The sequence below is a fragment of the Bicyclus anynana genome, chromosome 6 (assembly GCF_947172395.1).
Source record: "Bicyclus anynana chromosome 6, ilBicAnyn1.1, whole genome shotgun sequence".
NCBI lineage: Eukaryota > Metazoa > Arthropoda > Insecta > Lepidoptera > Nymphalidae > Bicyclus > Bicyclus anynana.
In genome coordinates this window covers 12,190,183-12,215,866 of record NC_069088.1, presented here as the reverse complement: position 1 = coordinate 12,215,866, position 25,684 = coordinate 12,190,183, and the positions used below count along the sequence as shown (strand labels likewise).

General features: G+C 34.8%; 2 protein-coding genes across 3 annotated transcripts; both read right to left on the bottom strand.

Moving 5' to 3' along the window:
* Nucleotides 1-59: 59 nt before the first annotated feature.
* Nucleotides 60-19,357, bottom strand: LOC112053515 (branched-chain-amino-acid aminotransferase, cytosolic). Its single transcript, XM_024092950.2, has 8 exons — nucleotides 18,354-19,357; nucleotides 11,174-11,344; nucleotides 9,548-9,757; nucleotides 7,554-7,784; nucleotides 5,249-5,432; nucleotides 4,564-4,686; nucleotides 3,537-3,691; nucleotides 60-2,945 (listed from the first exon to the last, which is right to left on the bottom strand). The coding sequence occupies exons 1-8, from the start codon at nucleotides 18,372-18,374 to the stop codon at nucleotides 2,757-2,759; spliced, it is 1,284 nt and encodes a 427-aa protein (XP_023948718.2). The 5' UTR covers nucleotides 18,375-19,357; the 3' UTR covers nucleotides 60-2,756.
* On the bottom strand, nucleotides 11,182-25,470 carry LOC112053516 (succinate dehydrogenase assembly factor 2-A, mitochondrial). 2 transcript variants are annotated; one of them, XR_008250888.1, is made up of 4 exons: nucleotides 25,312-25,470; nucleotides 25,091-25,230; nucleotides 20,622-20,983; nucleotides 11,182-11,344 (listed from the first exon to the last, which is right to left on the bottom strand). XR_008250888.1 is itself a non-coding variant. In XM_024092952.2 (3 exons), the coding sequence occupies exons 1-3, from the start codon at nucleotides 25,327-25,329 to the stop codon at nucleotides 20,713-20,715; spliced, it is 429 nt and encodes a 142-aa protein (XP_023948720.2). In that variant the 5' UTR covers nucleotides 25,330-25,470; the 3' UTR covers nucleotides 20,593-20,712. The 2 variants fall into 2 exon arrangements, 1 of the variants encoding a protein (XP_023948720.2); XM_024092952.2 differs by lacking the exon at nucleotides 11,182-11,344 and having other exon boundaries at nucleotides 20,593-20,983.
* Between the last annotated feature and the right edge of the window lie 214 nt (nucleotides 25,471-25,684).

Genomic DNA, 25,684 nt, shown 5'->3' with positions numbered 1-25,684 from the left:
AATATATTTTTAGGACTATCAATAAATTACAATTTATTGGCTTAGAATAAAAGTCGAGCTTGCATCGAAATTATATTTCTAGTTTATTTAAAAGTATTAAAGAGTTGTTTAACAGTTTATTTTTAGCAATAATTTAATATAAAATAACTATTAATTTTATAATATGATGAATACAGAATGAAAGAGATATTTTTTCAACTAAATTGTTGTTTTCAACACTTAACCAATTCAACAGAACTGATACTTTATTGATACCCATATATTATTGAATAATATAATTAATTCACACATTTCTCGCATATTTATTCGAACATAGTACATCATATATAAATACTGAATTACAAACAAATTAATATTTTATTATTTAACAGAAACACCATTTTTCTTTTTAATTTGTAGCATTGTTTTTATATGTAATGTTATATCCATTTACTCGTACTTATACCAAATGAGTAACTGTCGTCTTCATTATTGGATTGATCCATGTTTTGTCAATAATATATATAAGTATAGTTAGATTATATATATATAATGCATAAAGAAAAATATAAACAAACTAATAGAATAACAATTCCATCACAATATATTTTCTTTTTTTTTTGTGGTCTTAATTTTTAACATGTTTTAATAAAAATACTATTTAATTATTGTATTCAGTTAATGTGCATATAATATACGTGACTTGTTAACCAACGAGCCATTTATATTATAAACATTTGTTCTGAAAAAAAAAACAACCAGCTGGACTATTTTACTATTTTGGTCTTTATTATCAACCTATTGAAGTAGACAACAAATTATTGACAAAGTGTCATCTACATATTATATTATATCCACCAGTAAGCACCGGATGACATTTCTAATTTGTATCATAGTATGTGGATGACATTTTGTCAATTGATTTGTTTTTTTTATTTTGATGGGTTGATAATGAAGACCAAAATAGAAAATAGGCCAAATGGGATTTCCAAGTCATCGCAAAGGACGGATTACCTCTACGGTAATTCGTCCTTGACATGACTGATTACGATATTTGTTATTTATATGAATAAATATGTTATTTGACGCAAATGACATATTTATTTATATTTATTCAAATACGGTGCAGTGAGAGTGGAAATTCCATACCATTATCTAACATGTTTACGAGCTATAAGAGACATTATGTATGTATTCCGTTCAAATACTTGTAATTTTTGTATATCTTAGCTGAATTCACATAACCAGGTACATAAGCCCAGTGATACCTACATGAAATTGTTTCTTTTATAGTTTCTGGTTTCTATTTATTATAATGGCATGGAATTACTCTCCTCTGACCCTATATCATGAATTATAATAAACTTACATTAATAATGACTTAACACACACTTATACAATACATCTATCTGCTCATAAAATGGCTTCTACGTCATTGTTCTCAAGCAAAGATTCCTTCCTCCTGATTGAAAAAAATATATATTTACCATGATTTTATCCAATTTCTGTATTGAGTGTAGCACTGCTAAATAGCTACAATAAAATTAACGTTATACAAATATCCATCCATATTTTAAGTGAAAAAATCACAGTCAAATATAACATTATTACTGAAGTAATATAACACTTAAAACAATTGGGCTGCGTAAAAAGCCATTTTATAAACACATTGATAACAAAGTTTAAATAACAAATACCTATTTTATTTACAATATGATAGGGGGCATGATAAAACAACCACATCATGCGTTTTGTATAATTTTTGCACGCATATTTATCTAAAGTATTTTATTTATCTGGGACAGCAAGGGTTACTTTACACCAAGGTAACATGGAAAAATTTTAATCAAACAATCTCTCCTTGAAATTATTAGATTAGATTTTTTGTTATTTACAAATAATTAATATTATATCCTCAAAAACTTTGATCTGTAATAATCATTATAGTTCTTAGATTATTCCTTAGCCGATCAAATAATTGAAACACTGTGAGTCCTTGATCTCTAGTAATTTAAGTACTAAATCGAATTGCCTGTTTAGGATAGATTTCAAGTTGCTGCCGTTTTAACTGAGAAATACTTGGTAGCGACGCTATGCTGTTCTAAAATGGGCACAAAAGGCACAAATGGAATTTATGTGTTAACAGATTTCATAATTTTACAACTATTTCATTAATACGGCTCGAAGGACCACTTTGTTAGGACCAAGCTTAATGAAAATTAGGTCTTTAAGCTGTAAAAAAAAGTAATTGATCTCGTCAGACAACTATTTTAAAACGTTTTACAATGCTAATTTTAATTTAGTATCGGCTTGGTGATGATTGCTTATTAAAATTTACAAATTCCTGGGAGCAATCATACAACATCACCTTTTCTTATGTTCATCAGAAAATGAAGGACGTCTGTTCGGCCATTAAGTAATTTTAAAGGTCCAGCCTTAATTCATCTTATCTAATGTATACAATTTGATACTATGATCTATTTCCGCAACATGTCGCCATTGCGGCACCTGTGACGTAACAAATGAAAATCAAGTCATATCAAACAAAGATTTTCATAAATTGCATAGTCTTCCTATCTAGTGCTAACCCTTATAAATAACCCTTTGCACGTCACTGGGTATCACAAAATGTTACGCTATTACTGCTTCTTTTTTTGTTCAGAATTTAAAGCTCCTGGTAAGAGTTTCTGGAGTCCGTTATTCACTGTTTTTCTCGTTAGTTATAAGTCACTTTATTCTTAAATATGGAAGCTGCATATGAAGAGTCACTCACATCACTACGAGATGATTCTACTGAACGGATGGTCTATGTGTCCGTACTGAATGGCTAGAAGGGTGTCCTTGAGCCGCTGGAACAATGGCTGCGACTGCTTCATGGTTGGGATGTGGATGTTTTCACCGACGTAGCCAACGTTGCTTATAGGTGTCACCACTACGGCGGTGCCGGCGCCGAACATCTCCAATAACTGCAATAATTTTATTGAAACTTAATGAAGATGGCGTGCTCTATTGGCGTGGGACGTACTATTGCTAGATGCACTAATGGTTCCTTATTATGGGAGATCCAATGACAATTACACTTGATAAAACTTACAGTGTGTAATGTTGTTTATTAGCAATTGAAATTCTGGCAGCGTACGATGATCACGAAAATATTTAAATTAGCTTTTAATAATATCACAAAATAGCTGCAGCACACAAAGAGTTGTTAATATATCAATAAAATATGCTCCGAAATATCCACATACACACAAAATCTCAATAGTAGGTATTTAAGGAATACATAGTTATACAGGACGCTGTCAGCTGTGATACGAAATTTTCTAAGGCAAATAAACTCATTTAGATAAGTGTGTAAAACTGGATTAAATTATATTACTTGCAACAATTGTTAAGTGGAAGTTCTTTGAAGTAGACAAACATCTCGATACCGGCGGGGATATTTATCCGGCAACAATCAAGTCGAAACATTTATAATAGTAATTAGCAGCAGAAATAAAGGTTATATCTTCAAACTGACAATAAAAATAATACTAAACGTAACTTAATCAACTTACTCGTCCCTGATTGTTGAGATCTATCAGTCGATCCATTGTGATGACCTCCTCTTTGACAGTGATGTCCTCCCACTGGCTGGCGAGCTCTAGGATGGACCGCCGCGTGACTCCGGGCAAAATAAGTCCATTTAAGGGCGGGGTGCTCAGTTGTTTATCTGCAAAAAACTTGCCGTTCAAAATCCTCGTCAACAAGCACGGAGTGATGCAAACAAGCACATTTATTGCCTTCAAGATATGAACCGAGAATTTACAGGTCACGGGGTCGGCGTTATCGACGCGATAACTGGACGATGCGAACATCGCCTCATGGATGGATATCGACGTGCACACGCCGCTTCTCGTACGAAATAATTAACATGAACTACATCAGATTGCGAACATGGACGGTACATCTTTACATGACCAATGCCATAGTCGTAATGTTATCCACGTGATCAGTTGACTATAGTTGAATGCATACAACTTCTCCTCAATATAATAAAAAACTTCAAAGTTGTGTTTACATTAGGTAGCCTCGTGAAAACAGTTATTAGGTAAGTTAAAATAATAACGCAATCAGTGAAAACACGTGCTGCGTCACGCGAACATTTAACAAATAAGAAGCGATTATTATGGGTTTTAGTCAGTTTACTCCGACAAAAGTTTTCCTCAGTGCGTCAGTTTGCTGGGTAGATACGAGTCCCGTAATGTCCGACTTTGTAAAATCACTCCAGTAGTTTAAGCTAAATATATCTCTATAATTTGTGCTGCACTAGACAATGAACATTAATTTAAATAAGATTTTCTGGCGAATCCATAAATTGTGACTTAAAGAGCGTAACTACAGTTACAGTCGCCCTAACCTAGCAGGTGCCATTCTTGTACCTGCCTAAAACCTATCTGCTGTAGGAGAACGCAAACTTTTTTTACACGATTTTTCATCTGTCTTGTCTACTTTGTCTGCGGTTGCGGCTACCAGTTTCTTGCAAGCACACGGTTTTTACTTAATGCTATATTACTAATACAGATCAATATACAAAAAGCTTACCTCCATGCTCATTAATGTAAACTACAAATATATTCATGGCTCCTACTTCAGTGAGCTCTTTGTCTGGTCCAAATAACCATAATACTTGTTGGTGGCCTAACTTTGCTGCCCGAGCGGTGACTTCTGCAAAAACACGTTATCTATCAGTTCCAAGGATACGTTGAGTCATTAACGTCAATATTAATACTTGTTTATCTTTCTTTTATTCACAAAGAGATACGAGTAGGTATAACAAATTTATTCAGCTTTATGCAATGCAGCTTTTTAAGACTTCTGTCCTTTAGCAGTCAAATGTTTAAAGGTGGTCAAAAGATTTTTTTTTTATTTTACTTGGTAATGTCTCAAATGGGACTGCATTCGCAAATATGATTGTGTAGTTTTGTTGCTAAAGTTCATGTTCATCATTCTTTACATCAGATCCTAATCCTGGCTCAGTATATCATTTAACTTAAATGCATAATCAATTCTTGAAAGGACGACTAATTTTTGCAGTATAATTAACGTAGCGAGCCATATTAAAAGAAATGGAGTATTATACGCTAATATCTCGGTGAATAATCTGAGGTCAAACCATTTCAGTGTCTTTACTCACAAATGTTGTCAGTCACAGTGTATACGACCTTTAGTTTTTAAAAGTGACTGATTTAGCTAATTCATGGGGTGATATAAAGGGTTCCATAATCACCTATAGTTGGGCCGTAGTTGGAGCCGACTTTCCTGTTCCCGACCCCGCCGGGGAAGGCGCGCACCACGCTCGGGTCGGCGTATATGGACACGGCGCCGTCGCTGCGTGTCTTGTAGTACGCGCTCACCGGGCTCATGATCACGAAAAGCAGCGCTGAGTCGGGCTCCATCACACCAAACGTTGGCTACAACAAACATTTGTGTTATATACCGTAATAAAACTAGATGGCGCTTCTGGTGTGCTAGCTCACACTAGCGAAATGTTTCGTCAAATTTTGGCGGACATCAAGTATCGCGATGAGGATACGGTAAGGATTATACTTTACCATTAAGTATTATAAACATAATTATATGTGGAAGTTTTAACAGGAGAGGACTGTTAAAACTTCCTTTAAAAAATGATTAATTTTATTTCACTAATATACAAACGCCTACCTACATAGAAATGTAAATAACAATTTTAATGCGTAAAAGAATTAAAATAAATAAATGTATTAAGGCTTACATCAGCTACATTATAGTATGTACCAAAGTTTGTAAGTAATTACAATTTGAGTTGGTAGGTACTGTTTTGTAAAAGTTTACGTACACTACACTACTTAATTGTACAGTAGGTGCCTAATCAATATTACTTATTACAATTATGTTAGAAAAAAAAGAGGTAGATAGGTTACATAAACCACGTACGATGTTTACAACTGGCACACTAAAATTATTTCAGCGGCGTTGGTGGCGATGACAGACGGCGACTTAGCTCAGGATTGCTAATTAGCGTAGTTTTACGTGACATATGGGTTCGCGCATCTACCATTTTTTCTTCTAACATCATTGACTTATGAGTAATTTTCATCACGTTGTAGGTACCTACATATAAATTATACAAATGTATTTGTAAAATCATTACTAGATAACATTTACGTAACTTTAGTAAACTAGGTGTGTGTTTAGTGTGCCAAAATTTGTTTTTGTCATCCTTAATGGGCGTTGTCTTCATATCTAAATTCATGAACAAATATTAAACCTAATAAACTTACAGATAAGTTTGATAAGCAAATTAATTCTTAAGAATGTATTCAAGCATTTTGTACAATAATATCTAATGTTAAACAAACGATAACAAGGTCGTTTGTCAAAATTGTCACAAATATTAGAACATACCTATTATTTATTACTTATCTAAATCATAATATTATAGCTACTAGTAGTATGTAGAATAAAAACCCAAAATCAAAACTAATGATGCTTGTGTTTCCAAGTATTTTCATAAGTACCTGCGCCAAATAGATGTTTGGTACTTATACTAATAATAATAATTAATTGATTATATTTTTATTAAGGAACTTCCAAGATGCAGATGAATTTAAGAACAATTTGTAATACTGTAATTGTTTTCTACTATTAAAGTAGAAAAGTTAAAGTTACGAGGGTTCTAAACGCGCCTTGGTCTGAGAAGAGCTCACAACAAACACAGCCAAGTTTTTTCTTTTTTAGTTTATCATCATTTAGCAATAGGTATTTAAGTAGCCAGTCATGTAGGTACCTCATACATTTCATTTCCCACTCCCGATTTCAATCACAGAGTACTCATCTAACACTTTTGTTTATAATTGTACTTACATAGACAACTATAATTTTGTTGCGGGGGTCAATATCTAATCGTGTTATTATTTCTAATCTTCGACTTTTACGTAACAGTCACGTTTTTTGATGTAAAAACCTAATTTTTAATAGAAATCCCCAAAAGTATTATAGGGCTTAACTATGACTTTCCTACGAAATAGATTAAATCTGTTAGTTAAATAATAAATATCCTTGAATACCAAATAAATATTTGTTTCATTATTATGTTATTACGCATCTGATGTAATAAATATTTTTGAATCGTCAATGTTTATCTATGTACAGTATTAACGCGTAATTAATTCATGACATACATGTAACGCAATTTAATTAATTACTTGACTTAATCTACAAGGAAATGAGAAAGCTTATTTACTATGTAAACATTTTGTATAATATTTGTAAGTATAGGTACCTATCTATCTACAATACATATCAGTTTTGATAAAATAATTTAATAATTTGTGTTCTAGATTCAATAATTGGAACCGATAGATGATATCAACATTTCGATCATAATAATAACATTTCGATTTTTTCACTATGAAATGCCTGTGCTCAGTAAAACTTAATTACATACTTATAGTCTATAATTTAAGTATTAGTGTGTTTCATAGGATTCCGTAGACGAAGAGGCATATATAATTATTTAAATATTACTAGATATTGCTATTAGAAGTACTCACCTCAGTTCCTATTAACGTAGGTCGCACATACAACGTCGATGTTTCCGAGTGCGGCACCCATTCCTGGTCTATTTGTATGAGCCGAGTTATACAACCGATTAGTTCCTCTCCGTCGAACATGGGCAGGCCGGACCTCTGTGCCGCTAAATTCATTCTTTCCATATTTAAGTCTGGTCGAAACAACCGTAATTTGTCGTCAATACCTCGATATGCCTTCATACCTTCGAACAACTGCAAATTTTGTTATACGTTAAGACGATATTATTATAAAAACAATCGATCTCCTATTAAAAAGTGGATGCACAATCAGCGACCAAAAAACGTCCCCACTCAATAAGTGCCTAACACAATTTCTTGGCGCTCAATTCAAGTAGTCGCATTTACAAATTCAACCTTAAATTCATTGCTTAAGGTTTAATTTGCTCTGAATTTGGTTTTTGTTGGATATTGGACTTTATTTAAAGGCCTTTAGGTATAATTTTCTTTACCAATAATTCTAAAACTGTCAAAGCAAAAATGGCCAGTTTTTAAGTGAAATTTTCTACAATTATGCGTCCTTTTATTATAAGAAGTCAAAGATGAACACGTACAACTTTTACATACCTACGAGTAGGTATGACATTGTAAGGGTAATGTATCTGTTTTATATTTAAGGTTGGACATGCGTGTTGATAGAACTAAAAGAGCGTCAGCAATGCAGAAACATTATTAAATTCTCATCTCCAATATAAGGTTGCTGAGAGCAACGGTTTTTTTATTAAATGGATTTTGATATCATAACTTAGAATAATATCATCATCATCATCATCATCATATCAGCTGATGGATGTCTGCTTCAGGACATGAGCCCTGTGTAGGCACCTCCAAACATCAAGAACTGATCCGCATCCTGCGACTCGCTTGATGTCGTCAATCCACCTTGGGGGGGGGGTCGACCAACACTGCGCTTTATAGTGCAGGGTTGCCATTCCAGCACCTTGGGACCCCAACGTCCATCGGCTCTTCAAACTATTAGTATAATATAGTAGAATTATTTAGAATAATATAGAGGAGGCCTATATTCTTCTAAATAATAATGTTACAATGGGTTTCTAGTATGCTGAATTTCGTTTCGTTTAGACACAAAAACGAAAAATGTCGCGGTCTACTGCCAGGGTTAGTAACAATGGTACACCTTAATGACAAGAAATGTACCTATCTATCACTAAGCAATGTAACATTATAATTGTTTATTAATTAATATTTGTAAAGCAATATTGACATGTTGTGGTAGACACCACACATTAATTACTGTGATTAAATCATTCAAGATGAAAGTTTATCTAAGGTAGAACATAGTTACTACCTACAAGATTGTTTTGATCACGTGCACTAATATGCATAATTTTCCTTTCATATACAAACTAGCGGACGCCCGCGACTTCGTCCGCCCGTAGACCTCCTTAATCCGGTCTTATCGCATAATCCGTTCTTAGTGGACACCTACTAACTATAAACTACCTCCCTGCGAAATTTAATTCTTGTACGTAAAGCAGTTTACCAAATTTCGTGATGAAGAAAACCTTTCGCATTTAGGTAGGTAGGTATATTTTAAGATATTTACAAGAAGTGAACAAATTAAAAATCTATAGTATATAGTATTCATATTATATAGTATTCATAGTATATAGTATTCATATTATATAGTATTCATATTATATAGTATTCATAGTATATAGTATAATTTTCAAACCTCAATAAGTGTACAAGTTTTTAAAATGGTGGTACGCTAATTACAGCAGCTACAGCGTTGAAATAACTAATTCAAGATGGAAAACATTTAGAAATCCGAAAATAAATATAACTTGGTCACCCTTAGAGACTTTTTCAAATCTATTCAAATTAGTTTAAGATAATTTAGGGGGTGTATCTACCATTTACGTTTTATCCATTAATTACGACATCCTGTATAATCTTAATGATCATTGTTTTAATGTCCAGTGAATTTTACATACCTGTATAGCATAGTGTAGAGCTTTTGCTGCCGGGTGTATGGTGAGGTACTCGAAAGGTACAATTTCGGGTTTCTGCCAGCCGCCCAGCTCTTTGTGATAGTGTACTTTCATCATGTGGTCGGTGAAATATTTCCCAAAACCTAAAGCGCTTGCGTCTGGCTTCGGCTGTAACTGATACGGTGCTGCTAATCTTACTTGGAGATCACTGTACTGCAAAATATAAAAAATAATATTATTAGTTATACTTATTCGTCTATCAGATAAATCAATTGATGTGTCCGTCTGTGATTCCCGAATTTTCAAACGATGTTTTCACGATTCTAATAAATAATCAAGCTTTTTAAAAGGTAGATTAGGCCCTCGCGGCTATGCGTATGCCTACTTGCTAGGGAAGGCGTGGAGGAACTTTCTCCTCCTGATCGTTTCTTCCAACCCTTTCGGCTTATGACTACTACTACTGACCTTCTACGTAACTAATAGAAGGTCAGTCAATGTGCCCCGCGTTGGCTGCGATGTTGTCGCTGCTGGGGCGTTGTGGGAAATTTAAACGACGAGTTTAGTAGTAGTAGAGACCAGAAAAATAAAACCGGGGTTGGGGTTACAACAAGTAGGTAGGTACTCTTTAACAGTCTTAGTGGGAAAATAGAACCTTACCCATAGAAAGTCAGTTAATGTGCCTCGCGCGGGCTGCGATGTTCTCGCTGCTCTGCGCTGGGGCGGTGTGGGAAACTCGAACATTTTAGGAGTTTAGTAGTAGCCTGACCAGAAAAATTAAACCGGGCTTGGGGGCGCCACAAGTAGGTACTAGTTAGATGGATAGTCTTAGAGGGGAAAATAGAGCCTTGAAATTAGTTCCATTTTTTTCCGCAACAAAGCTTTTCTGTTGAGACTATACTTACCTACTCTAAAAACTTAAATTCAGCTGTCTTGTCGGGATCATAGACATTTATTAAGGCAATAGAAATGGCGCGTACCCATTTACCCATCCAAACATTGATATGCAATATGTGTACTAAGTGTCAACTTATATGAACCAACAGCGAGCATACCTAAGCCAATTGCAATCATCAATAATCAAATCAAAATAGTCAAGTTTCTGAGTCTGATCTGTTAGTAGTTTACCTTTACCGCCATGCTACCTATTTGTCATCTAACGCATTGCCAAAAAGAGGGCCTAAAGGATCTGAGCGATGTCGGTGACAGAGATACTCCGAGCATAGCTCTTTCCATCGCCCGCTGTGTGACTCTGAGCCTTCTTATGAGGCCCATAGTTAGCTCAACGAGTCGCGAACCTGAAGCGGCAATGGGTGGGGCACATGGACGTTGGGGTTCCAAGGTGCTAAAATGGCGAATCCGCACTACAAAGTGCAGTGTTGGTCGACCCCACACCAGGTGGACTGACGACATCAAGCGAGTCGCAAGGATTAGCTGAATGCAGGCGGCTCAGGATCGTGATGTTTGGAAGTTCCTACTAAAAGCCTATGTCCTGCAGTGGACGTCCATCGGCTAATATGATGATAATGATGATGAAAGGGTCTGAATTGAACAAACCATACCTACTTATAATAATCGAGTGTATTGTCACTTAACGTCTGATGAAATCGCCTTTATCAATTAAAATAATACCTTAAAAGAAAATTCAGGTGCTATTTGTGGGATCGGTGTGGTCTGAGGAATTGATATCGTCTCGGGCTCCACTTGTGCACTCTCCTCCACCTCCTTGTACCGCAGCAGGGAACTGCAGCACCGTATTGTCTGCATCTTGTGTTGATTCTCGTATATCCATTTTACTAAGACCTACAATTTAATTTATTTTTAGATACTTACCTATTCAGTAATTCAAACAACTGTAGCTACGTATAACTGTAGGTACGTATACCTACGTGCGTAGTTTAAAAGAAGTTTCGCTTTTATAGTTCTATTTTTCACTCTAAATATAGCTGACCCTCTGAACTACATTAAATTGTATTTAACATCCAAGTGGCCATACCTTCTTTTGATGTGAAAAACAATTTAATTTTTTAATTGTTCCTTTGGACTGCCGCTATTACCTATCTATGATCTGATGATATGATGATATCTATATCTATACTAATATTATAAAGAGGTAAAGTTTGTAAGTTTGTCACATTTTTTAAATGGGGTAATCTTCGGAACTACTGGTCCGATTTCAAAAATTCTTTCACCAGTAGAATGCTACATTATCGGGGAGTGCTATAGGCTATATTTTATATTGGTATCATATATATTAGCCGAGTTATCACAGTTTTTGTCATACAGGTCGGACTGAAAATCCTCTTAAACAGACTTATTCGCATGCGCTGCCTTAACTATTGTGTAAAATTGAAATTAATGTATGGAGGCTTTATGTATCTTTAAAAGTTCTACAAAAAAGTCCGCGACACCATATATCTTTCTTCTATATATTAGCAGATATAGTACCTTTTGTGTTTTAAAAATTATTAATTTCATATACTTAGGTTTACGTCATTATTTATACAACTAAACTTTAATCCTTATTAAAATAAATTATTTAATAATCACAAGGATATTATGGAGATAAGATTTGCCCTTTACAGTTTGTTAATTACTTAAATAGTTTCGGAGATAATACAAAATTTCTAAAAGACGCAGAAATTCCGCTATATGACGCCCGGCGCTTTCATTTACGTAGTTCCTGTTCCCGTGTGAATATGGGGATCAAACATAGCCTATGACACTCGCAAATAACGTAGCTTTCTATTGGTAAAACAATTTTCCAAATCTGTCCAGTAGATCCAGAGATTACTGGAGATAATTATTAGGATATTTTCCTACAACCACACGAACTTTACCTCTTTATTTATCTATTTCTCTTGGTCATACCACCACTCTCGAAGGACTGGACCGATTTTGCTAAGGGTAGGAGTAAGATAGAGAAGTTGCAGGGTAGGGTAGGGTACGGGTAGGGAAGCGTAGGGGTAGGGTAGGTTTAGGGCCGGGTTTAGGGTAGTGGTAGGGTAGAGGTACGGGTAGGATAGGGAAGTGGTAGGGTAGGGGTAGAGGTAGGGTAGAGGTACGGGTAGGATAGGGAAGTGGTAGGGTAGGGGTAGGATAGGCGTGAGATAGGGGTACGGGTGGGGGTAGGGGTAGGGTAGGGGTAGGGTAGATGTAGGGGTTGGGTAGGGTAGGGTTGGGGTAGTGGTAGGGTAGAGTAGGGGTAGGGTTGGGGTAGTGGTAGGGTAGAGTAGGGGTAGGGTAGGGTAGGGTAGGGGTAGTAGTAAAGTTGACATCGAAATTTACGCGGACGAAGTCGCGGGCGTCCGCTAGTGATATATATATATATATCTACTTTGCTTATATCACAAACAATATGTGTACGGTGTACCTACTTTTGAAAATGTATTGTTGGTTATATGTGTTGGTACCTACCTACTACTGGATTGATTTTGATGTAATTTGGATTACTAAGATTGGATTGTTTGGATTGCCTTTAACCATTTTAAATACGTAGGTAAAGTAAGTCATAACTTAAAGCACTTAAGTTGGACGTGTATGGCCGGCCGCATACACTCGCTGTCCGTATACGTTTTACGCATGCGTTTTTTTGTGTTCGTACAACCGAATTCACGTAATCAATATAAAATACTTTAATTGTTACACACGTGCGATATTTTACATAACGGAACAAATCGTAAATACGTAACGAATGCGAGCCCTTGCGTTCGAAAAGACCATTCGTTAAAAAAAACCTAATGACGTCATGCGGAATGCAGCGCTTCCATACATTTTGTTTGTACCGGCGCGCATGTTCGGAAATTTCCAATAAAAACCGCGCCTACTAATATTATTTACGCGAAAGTTTGTATGTTTGTTCGGTTAGGTCACAGAAAATGATATGTGTACCAAGGTTCAACTTAGGTCCAGTAGATTGGGAGAAAAGAGACTGACGTGCGAGTGATATTAAACGGATTTCCTTTCTGTACCTACGTACGTTCAGAACCCTAAAAAATAATAAAAATAATGTAATTCCAGATTTTCAAAATTCTACCCCTAAAAGGTTAAAAAGGGGTTGAAATTTTCCTAATATAATTCTTCCTGGTTTGAGTTCTATTTTTTTCAAATGATTAATTTATTATATAGAAAATTTAAATAGTTGGGAATGAAACAGGGGTTGAAAATTCACATCGATATCCACGCGGACGAAATCGCGGGCGTCCTCGAGTTGCTAGTAAATCATCGTGCGTTCACAATGATCTTACTATCTGTACTGATAATATAGGTAGTGTAGTGTTTCACCCGCTTGTTCACTCAGACTAAACTCGGCTCTGCTTGGCGTTCGCCTTTTATACCTTTGTACTGTGCGTAGTGTGGGGTATTCAACTATCTGACAGATGTCAACATAGCTACGTATTTTGTCTTTGGTATGTACTGCATCCATAGACTCTTTGTTTACTCATTAGTCTATGATTGCATTCTACAGGTAGGTACATTCCGAATGAAGAAAAACGTAAAGTCTGCGTTTGTCTCACGGAATTCCTAATCGAATAACGCATTCGGAAAACGTATACGGAAAACGAGTGTATACAGCCGGCCTAAGTAGATGATGTGTTTTGTAATATACCTAGTATTATTACAAAGCTCGTGTTCTACAACACACAAACATACTTACAAATATTATAAAGGGGTCAAGTTTGTGTGGTTGTATCGGGTAAACTCTGTATTTACTGAACCGATTTTGATAATTCTTTAGCCAAATAACCAATAATTAGCCAGCCACCTTGTTTGTTACTGTCATAGGCTTTATTTTATCGCTTATTTCACACGGGAACGGAAAGTACGCGAGTGAAGACGCGGGGCGTAGGTATGCTAGTGGTTAATAAAATTCAGTGTAATAAAATGTTTTACATATAATAATAATGAATGTTGACTGAATAAATGGATTTCCTTAATTTTACAGTCAAATTTCGCAAATTAAAAATTTAAATGCTTTTTAACATTCAACTTACAGGTAGGTAGGTAACCTTATAGGTAGGTAGGTATATACTAAAACAATAAATATTTTAAATACTAGAAGACGGTGCGCGGTTTTACCCACATGGTTCCCGTTCCCGTAGGAATACGGGGATAAGATATAGCATATAGCACTCTGGGATAGTGTAGCTTCCCAACAGTGAAAGAATTTTACATTAGGTCAGTAGTTTCAAAGCCAAACACACAATTACTAGCGGACGCCCGCGACTTCGTCCGCGTGAAACTCAATGTAAACTTTCAACTACCCCTACCCTAACCCTACCCTATTCCTACCCTACCCCTACCCCCACCTATACCCCACTGTACTCAGTGATGAAATAGTTTATTTTGATAAAGATGCGTTTAAATATAGACCAAAAAAATCATAAATAAAAAAATTATTGTTGTGCCTCACTCGACATAGATAGGTATAGTGTGTCGCGGACTTTTTTGTAGATATTTATAAGATCTACAATTAAGCTTCTCAACTATCTACAACTTAAAATTAAGTTTAGGCAGCGTACGCAAAATAAGTTACTTTTCTAGTTGATTTTTTACACCTTGTGTCCAAAAAACCCAAATATCCTACGAAACCTATTTTTTTCCTAAATAAAATTTAGCCTATGTTACTTGTAGATAATGTAGCTTTCGAATGGTGAATTTTTAAAATCGGTCCAGTAGTTTTTGAGCCTATTCATTACAAACATACAAACAAAGTTTTCCTCTTTATAATATTAGTCTAGATTATTAGTAGATATTCTAAGCAACTGATAAAATCAGCTATCATCAATTAAATGAGATATCGACTGAGTTTTTCAGTTAAAATTCTCAGGCCGGAACGACCACTATCATGATGTCAATGACCATGAAAATAATGACCGAGACCGATGGCTTAACGTACTCTCCGAGACACGGAGGTGTAACTTAACGTGCTCTTCGAGACACGGAGGTGTTAACTTAACGTGCTCTTCGAGATACGGAGGTGTTAATTTAACGTGCTCTCCGAGACACGGAGGTGAAACTTCTCAACTCTGGGCTGACAAAAATTAGCTATATCTATCCCTAAAATGTGGTGGAAGAATACCCATCATATCTTTCAAAGGGTAGGGTAGGGTAGGGTAGGGGTAGGGTAGGGGTAAGGTAGGGGTAATTGAAAGTTTACATCGAGTTTCACGTGGACAAAGTCGCGGGCGTCCTCTAGTAATATATAAATTCTGTATGACTTTATAAGTAGATAGATAAAAAGTTCATTTCAGTTTCATTTTAGCGCATTCTTATAAAAGATTGATTTTTACGTTTATCAGTCTATTCATCTCATCAACACATTATTGTTAGAATAATCTGGTTCTTCAATTTAAACTATTTAAAACGGATTATATTTCGAATAATTCTGAACATTGAGCAAGCCCTTTCATTTGATACCCATATTGTAGAAGTGCATTAAAACCAACTAGTCCGCCATCTAAGACATGCCGCCATGTTCGATTTAGATTGACGTCATAAAGTTAACCATGCAATTGTCATCCAAATTTAACAAGATATCTGCTTCAAAATTGAGTTGTAAGATTTCACCTGAACAAACATACATACACACATATTGGACGTTAAATAAAAGCATTTAACACAAAAAGCTCTACCACCAATGTAAAGTGCAATGGGATTAAATAGAGAATGAAACTACAACTGGCCCAATGCGGATTGACAGACTTCAGCTTCACACACGCAGAGAACTAAGAAAATTCTCTGGTATGCAGGTTTCCTCACGATGTTTTCCTTCACCTTTTGAGACACGTGAAAAGATAGAGGTGCATGTCCCGGAACGGATTCGAACCCACCTCTGAATTCGGAGGCAGAGGTCAAATCCACTGGGCTATCACGTATCTCTAATATATATAATAATAATTTAGTGATCATTAATTTCTTCTCCTTCCAACGTTCCCATTATCACTACGGCTACGGGAATTATGTTATTATATAGGTATTTTTTATTATTTCTACCTTCGCATATATAGGTATTATGTGTATGTATGTAATATGTTCACACTGATAACAATGATCAATAGAACTAGGTAGTAGGTATCTAGTAGTAAAAATAGCATTAGTTATCAGACCAGCTGGGTTATTATGTATCTCGGTATATTCAAATGATAATGAGTCAGTACGTTTTTCATTATAATTTTCGTTTATGCAATCATCTAACATCGTATTTTCAACGAAATAACATAAGTATCTTCATTTTACGTAAACTATCAGCAATATAAAAATGGTTGAAGCAAGTAGCAAGATTATTGAATGAAAAACTGTTATTTACGTAATTTTGTTGAAATGATTAGGTATGTTAGATGGTCGTAAAACAACGAAATCACTATCACCTAATGTAAATGTAAATGACGTAATCAAGATCATTTCATTGAAATAAATATTTATGATGATCACAATTACTTACGAAAAAAGGTGCGATGACAAACGATGTGGTGACTTATTATTTAAATGGTACCTACACCGAATTGCATAATAACGTGCAGTGTATCAGCTGTAAACAATTAAAGTTAAAACTGTAAAACTTTGAAAATACTTTTCAAATTATTCGAAATAGCAGCTTGTCTATGTAGCAAAGAAACACCACACGCTTGAATCACATAGATACGATAATCTTTTTTATTTGGTCCTCATAAAATAGATATTGTATGTATATGAAGATTTACGTTAATCCTTACTTCAGCTTGTTATGTAATTCAGGCCATTATGAGAATTAACTACGAGTAAAGAGGCATCCTATTTTTTACTATTTGTGTAGGTGTCGCGTTTTTTTTTCTCTTTTCAGTTGTGTGTCTTTCTAAGAGGAGACTCGTGCTCAATAGTGAGCCGAATATGGGTTGTTAATGATGATGATGATGATAGGTCGCGGCCTATACCTTGAACCTTTCACAGTGCCTTGTTTTTGGATTTTGACGCTTAACGATCGCGTACGAAATTTTCAACTCTTTCACTTACACTATTTATACTATAAATGTTATTCAAGTAATTCTAAATTTAAGAAAATCAAACGATCACAACTCAACTTTAAAGAGAGCAATAACAATAGTGTTCAATATTTATGATTATTTTTTGAAAGAAAATAATATAACTGATACTTTAAATAAAACATAGGAAGCTACATAATTGTAAAAGAAAGTAAACATATTGAGTCCATCCACAGTGAATAATCAGGTGTTAAATCTAAATCACCCAATTCTCAACACTTACCAACATGTACAAGTAGTACACATACATGAGCCTTTTGTTGTATTAAATTTATCTCATTATAATATAGCACGCCACTGTTATTTAAAAACTAATAGCTTTAAGATTTTTTTTTATTTTCTGGGCAACCAAGGAGCATGCAACACTTTTCTTTATAATATTTACCTCCGCAGATGACCGTCATTTTGGTTCGACTTACTTGCCGGGACCTATCTGCCTGACATAACTGGGAAAGCTTTACAACTCTGGGTTACATTGGGTTTCATATTTTATGTTTTCTTCTTTTTTATTCTAGTTTTTCTAATGCGTTATTTAGATTTGTAATTCCGTGAGACTACTGTAGACTTTACGTTTTTCTTCATTCGAAATGTTTAATATCGCAAAGGCTCACATGCGTTACGTACGCGCGGAATTCATTCCGTTCGTAAAAAACATTTATATGCGTATATAATGATTTCATAATTTTTTTTTATGCTTAAAATTTAATAAAATCAGTACCATTTCATCAATTAATTATATGTTCATATTAGTATTTTATGATTTAATAATCAATCAAGTGTGAAGCTCGTACCTTGCTACGACGAATAGGCATCTTGAAATAATCACTAATTTGTATCAATCACTAAAAAAATCACAATCAATAGTATAGTATTGCAACACTAGTGAAACTTTCAGTCAAACAATATTTTGTGCACGCAACTACGAGTATTTACACTATATCGCTTTGTATATTCATTCGTTGCTCTCAGAGAACTGACTACAGTTGATCCAAGGCGCTAATATTTAAAGAGCAAACGATAAGATCCGATAACCTTTTGACGCATTCACAATCAACACAAACCGTAAGACATCGCTGGATAACGCGGCGAAACTCATCAAAATAATGATTACGCACAAGTTATTTATTCAAGGGGACAATGTGCGCACAATTGGTTACCGAAGCGCCGCAAGCTCGACTGCGTAGCTCCTGAAGGCGATGGCAGGGGTCGAGCGAAATGTCTTTATTAGGTCACCGACAATCCATGTTAGTACACATAATAATGAATATGTTAATGCGTTCATATTTCAACTTTACCTACAGTAATACCAATATATTTAGAATTTACGTTCGTTACAAAGGTATCTACATTATACCTATTGGTTTTCCCATCCGATGGTAATTCCAGAGTGACAGAAATTTCTAAATACTTACAACCGTTATTTTGGTGAAATTTGATCGAATGTTGCGTCATCATCAAATCAATATGGCGTGAGTACCAGAAGCACTTATTTGTGGTTAGATGGTAGCTAAACTTTCAGAGACATATTGTACTTGTAAGTGCTTATAACTTTGAATTCGACTAATGACGGATTTTTATTTTGGTTAATAAGGATATTATTAATCGATTGAAACCTATGCTTGATACTATAATTTTTCATTCAATATGCAGTGGCGGATTGTTAAATTTTTGCCTCTGGCCTCTGAAATTCGCTACTCTTTTTTCATATGCATTAGACAGATGAGAGAATTCAGGTTAGAACAGTATTTTATTATATACTAGCAGACGCCCGCGATTTCGTCCGCGTAGAATTCAGTTTTTCACAAATTTTTCGGGATGAAAATGCCTATGTGTTAATCCAGAGTAAAATCTATTCCCATTCCAAATTTCAGCCAAACTGCTTTAGTAGCCGCTGTACAAAGGAGGAATAAACATACATATGACTTGCACACTCAGACCAATTATTTGTATAGGACCTGCCTCGCTAGACGTTACAATCAACGATCTAATGCGATTATAAAAACTGTCTCTATAGTATCAATGTTAAATAGTTGTAATCGTGTTCGTCGGTTAAAGAGCTCCGGAAAAATACCTTTTTGTGTAATTGAATTGTGTTAAAAACGGGCAAAAACTTCTATTTTAGTATAAGATATATACCAAATCTAAGCTGAAAATTGTCTGTCGTTTTCTGACGACACACAATTTCTGACACACGAAAACGACAGACAATTTTGTTCGGGACTATGAGTACGATACAGGTCCTTCTATAATTGGTCTGAGCTTGCACACAAACTTTCGCATTTATATAATAGTGTGATGTGATAGTGTGAAGTGTGATGTGATGTACAATACGTATAGTACTAGAATATTAGTTAAATTTTCAAGACTCAGTTTTTCCATGTACCTACCCATATTTAGAGATTGTTTTCTTTATTTATATTAGACAAAATGTTTGTGTGCCAAAATGTGCCGCCTTAAGTTCCAGCCTACTCAGTCTACTGGTAAATCCGCCACTGCCAATATGGCTTCGCAAAACATTTAGCCAGTCATCAAGTAATATTTTTTATCAAATATGCCCAATTAGGGCGAGAGTGGTCAAATATAGTCCATGGTCTGTCCTTAGCAGTCAACCAGTCTTAGTCAAGTCATGTCATGATTTAGTATGGCGAAGACAACCTGACTTTTGACCGAGTCCACCGAGAAAATCGAATTAATCACTTAAAACACCTTTGTTCAATCTTCTCTTTACTTGTGCACCTGTACAGAACTATATTGAGTAAAACGCATTCTACTTTATTACTGCCATCTATTAGCAACTTCATAACCTTTATAAATTATAATTGTAACAAGTATAAAACCTTGAGAATTGTAATTTATAATTTAAATATGATAACTGTTAGTTTTATAGTCCTTCGGCCCAGGTTCTAGGCATAAAATATTTTTGACCATAAACTTTGTATTTAGTCCTATTCAGGACCAATAAAGCAGTCTAATATTTTTACATTTAACGTTGAAAATAAGAATAACCCATCCCAGACAAAAATAAAGTGATTATTAATTTACTAAATAAATATATTTACCTCTATTTTCAACTACTACAACATTTAGTAGAATTTCTATTAAATTTCTAATAATACTAATTTAGTTACATTATTTTTTATCATCAATCCATTAGTTTAGCGGAGGTTGGGAGAGTATAACTCGGTCTTCATTTTTAGCATGTTTCTTCAGCATATCCATAATTTCATTATCAAACTCTTTCGGTGTTGGCTTCTTTTCTACTGCCCAATAGAATATATCCCAGTCGTTACTAGGAGAGTTGATGAGTCGATCATACATCATAGTTTGCTCATCTGTAAAACCGTCTAGGTATTTCTTGGCAAAGGTACTCAGTAATAAGTCATTCTCCAACATTCCTCTTTTGCGGGATTGATACTGTAATCTGAAATGGTAAAGAGATATTTTATTGCAGTATTGCACAACTAACAAGGAGTATAATAATATACCTACTCGGTAATGTTGTTTATATAATATTATACCTAGTATATGAAATTACTTAAATAATGAATAATTATATAAAAAATACAAAAAGTTATTTTTTGTGACTTCATAGGTCTTCATAGATCTGTACAATGTGTGAAGTAAAAAACTTATCAAAAATACGATTCTTTTTTTTAGTTTTTAACAAGAATTAAAACTAGCCAAGTGCGAGCCGTACTCGTTAACTGAGTGTTCCGTACAAACTTGTAAGTATTTTGTATTAACTTGTTTATTCAGCGTCTGTCCCTTGAAACCTGCTGAACTGCTTGACCATAGGGCAGGCCTAACAAACTTTCAGCCTTCATAAAATGAGGTATATCTGGCTAACACAGTCTCATGTTCAATAAACAACCCATATTCGGCTCACTGTTGAGTACAAGTCACCTCTCAGAATGAGAGGGGTTAGGCCAATACTCCATCACTCACAAATAAAATAAATATCTATAGAATTTTCAAAATCGGTTCACGATATTTAGAGATACCCTTCCATTACCTTTTTATAATAATAGTCACAATTATTTTTTAAAGGAGAAAGTTGGTGGATAAGTGTGAAAGTGTGTAAGTGTAGTGTGTTTGTTCATCCTTTGCGCTGCGGCTACTGAAGCGATTTGGCTCAAATTTCGAATGGAAATAGATTTCACTCTGGACTGGAACTGGAACATTTAGGCTACTTCCGAAAAAATCCATGGTTCCCGCGGGATTTGTGAAAAACTGAATTCTACGCGGACAAAGTCGCGGGCGTACCTAGTAGAGATATAAAACTAATATTTCTCATCACGTTCGAATGATTGATTTTGCTAATTCTTTTCTTGTTGTTTATTGTCTGGAGAAGTCTCTTTTGAAGGAAAAAATCAAGTTGTTGCGCGGATCATTATAAAATTTTATTATAATAATGTGTAAAAACTATAACCCGACTACGTAAAAGTGGTCTAAAAAGACGGCAACAAGAAAATATTTCAGATAGAAATCGAGAAATGCAATAGTAAAATGAGCAATGACCGTGGTCGCACCGATTATATACCTACCGACTACCGTGTTACGGGTAGTGTAGGGATTGGGTACCGACCTAACCCCTACACTACCCCTACATTACCTAACATACCAACCCGTGAGGTAGGGTAGGTGTATGGTATGGTAAGTTAGTAGTAGCCGTCAGCTAGTTGATAAATTTATTTTTGATACTGGCGGACGCCCGCGACTTCGTCCGCGTGAAAGTCGATGTAAACTTTCAACTACCCATACCCTACCCTACCCTACCCTCCTACTACCCCTACCCTAGCCATTAAGGCTGCACACGCGACGGAAGCTTAAAAAATGGAGTAACTTCTCCAGTTTTCCCACCATTTCTCTTCACTGCTCTGCTCCTATTGATGACAGACACAGACAGACAAAAATTTTATTGGTTGCTTTTTTGGCTATAGTATCGATCACTAATCACCCTCTGATAGTTATTTTGGAAATATATTTAATGTACAGAATTTACCTCTACAGATTTATTATAAATATAGATTAATTTGAACTTGATAGAAAGAAAACAGGGTTTTGATATTTAGACTAACAAACAACAAAGTGATGGCCTTTTTCCTGTTGATGGTACCGTAAAAATAAAATTCATATTTTATTCGTGCTTGTAAGCAATTATTGTTAGTAATTAAATAATGCTTGTGCTGATAAAAATGAGAAATTGAACACAGCTCACATCCTGTTGATAAGATCCTCTGATGAGTTTTTATATACAGTCATCATGGCAGTTGAAACCCCTTTTTTATCTTGCGTTATCTTTTAAATTACCATAATATAAATAAATAGAAAATAAAATGACGTCACATCATTTTATTTTTTTATTTATTTATATTATGGTGTATATTACCAATTACATAATATTACTAAAAGACCTGGCAAATGTTGTTTTTCTTAATAAAAATAGATAACCTATTCTTGAATCTGTGATACTTCTACTCTACCCCTCTACCTGTTCCCAACCTGTGCATTACTTCTATCCCAACCAAACTCTATTCCCTTACAGTTCTAAAGATACATACCATTTATATTATTTTAGGCAGCCATTTAAAAACTTATAAAATGTATGCAAAACAGCATAGCCATAGATAATACTGCATAGCCATAGATAATACTGTAATAAACTAACGCACAATGATCACAGTGAACCAAAATTTTATAATTTTCCATGCAACTTTCTTAATTTTTACTTCAAAAGAAAACAAGGTTTCTCATTCATAGGAAAATAACAAATAAATAATTAGCAATTATGTTCTAATGCATAGGGTACATCAGGCTACATCTTATTTCAAAACTAATCAAATTAATGATTTTAGATACTAAGCCCCTTTTGCTTGATTTTAAGGGACACCCTGTAAATTTTCACCGTCATGTAGGTACATCTTTTTCTTTTCCATTGTGTTCTAATATCCATTGTACTCCTTCTTGTCTTTTCGAAAGCTTAACTACTGAACATTTATATTCATTGTTATTTTATGTATCGTTATTCATATTATACATTTTTTGTATAAGGATGTATAATACCTATCTGCGACTTTGTCCACATGAAATAATTTTATCCTTTCAAACAAAGTGGGCCTCTCCCATTACCCCCCATAAAGTCATATTTGTTTTTGTACAACAGCAAAAGGTCACTTATCACAAATCAAAAGCTGCTTGATGTTAAAATAGCAGGCAGGTAGATAAATTATAGTTGGTATACATTAACTAAGAATTTATTACATAGAATGACCAGATAAAGGTCTAAGGGAGTATGAAGCCACAAAGTCCCCTAGTGTGACATAAAAAAAACTTGGCTAAATGAAAATATAATGTTTTGTCTACACAATAAAAGGGGCATAGTTCACAGGGGCCCCAGCTTCTTTAGTTAAATGGGCAATCTTCTTTCTGCAATTATGACAGACATAAATATACGGACGGAAACTAGCAGATGCCCATGACTCATAAAACGTGAAATTCTGTTTTCAGTAGCCTAAAGCCTAAATTCTGCTTCAAGATCTAATTTATCTCCATACCAAATTTCAATAGACCAACAGACTTAATTTTGCATTTACAATATTAGTATGGATTAAATATGTTATCTAACAGTATATATTTTATAATTTTTTCCATGGTATGTACATTCCTTATTGTTTTTTTTTTAATTTTGTTTTATTCATTTCATCCTTATTACATCACTTCAATGACCTAATCAAATAGATAAGATTATAAAGAGGTAAGATTTGATTTTCTGTTAGTTTATTTTAAACATTTCTTCATCATTATAGATACACCTCTATGAAGTAATATAGGCTATATATATGTCCCATATTCCCACAGGAACTAAAGGGTAAAACAATAAAACTCTATTGTAGTTTTTATGACATTAAAGGTTTACAGCAAGCAACATATCCAGCAGGAACCCTTAATATAACATACTCAAAAATTGTGCTGTGCTGGGTACTGCAAATGAATTACTTAAGGGAGGACATAATAAAACCTTCTGCCATACTGCAAACGTCAACCAGCTTACCAGAACATCTGGGATTTGACTTATATACAGTAGCAAAAAATTCATTTTGATTCTTGTAGAACCTTGTGCATACCAGTGCCCACCTGTGCGGTGTATTTATTTTATATGCAATTGACTACAATTCTGCCTGACAGAGAGCAATGATAAGACTGAAGGGTGCTCTCCGATGTAGATTGTGCTGGCTGTGCTCACTCACTGGGTTGCTCAAAGGATGATCAACAAGCATACAGCTTGTGCGGATTAACTTAACACCTGGCTTGAATGATGTTTGTACTGAGTTTGTATGGAAGTGTAGTGTGGAAGTTGTGGTAGCCAGGTGTCAAGTTAATGCGTATGGGTTATACAAACATATTATGATTTTGATTGTAAATAATTAAACTTAATGTAATCAGCATAGGCCGCAGACCGCAATAAGACGACTAAACCATCGCTACACTTCATACAAGTATAATTTTTATATTATTTAATATTATTTACCTAGCCTTTCTATTCTTTAATGTTTGTGGTTTGTCCACGTCGTACAACGGAATCTCCATATATGTAGTATCTACATCCCTCGTGGTATCACTAGAAAATCCGGCAACCTGTAAACTGCGTGCTACATTCGAAACCTGAACCTGCAATTAAACATTAGCTCAGCTTAAATTCAAGGTTTAAGGCAAATGGATTTTACACTATTTCATTGTAGTGTTTATTACCAATTTGCTACGTATCATTTTATTCTGTCGGTATTCTGTAACTTTATTATAATTTAGGTATTCTTCTATCCAGAATTCTAAAATATTTTTGAAACGAGAAAAGAAAATCAATAGAAGTGACAGTGACAATGACAATTGACATCTGATTGACAACTTGATGACAGCACAGACTAAGACCCCCCACTCACTGACAACTTTTAGTTGACCGATTATGTTGCCGAGTATAATATCAGGGGCCTAATTGTCTAACGCAAACGATTGAATTTGACAGTTGAAATCGTACGTTTTTACTTGTCAAACGGCTATTTCGGATTGTGTAAGCCAATGGAAAGCCATCGGTTGGGCATAGTTAGTTCATTACGATTAGATCGTT

Excerpts from the sequence above, each read along its gene's own strand:
- LOC112053515 (XM_024092950.2), bottom strand. The coding sequence starts at position 18,374 with ATGCCTATTCGTCGTAGCAAG. Across the intron at positions 5,433-7,553 it reads CTACGTTAATAGGAACTGAG|CCAACGTTTGGTGTGATGGA; the intron begins GTGAGTACTTCT and ends TGTTTGTTGTAG. Across the intron at positions 2,946-3,536 it reads ATCTCAACAATCAGGGACGA|TTATTGGAGATGTTCGGCGC; the intron begins GTAAGTTGATTA and ends AAATTATTGCAG.
- LOC112053516 (XM_024092952.2), bottom strand. Across the intron at positions 20,984-25,090 it reads TTAAAGAATAGAAAGGCTAG|ATTACAGTATCAATCCCGCA; the intron begins GTAAATAATATT and ends TTACCATTTCAG.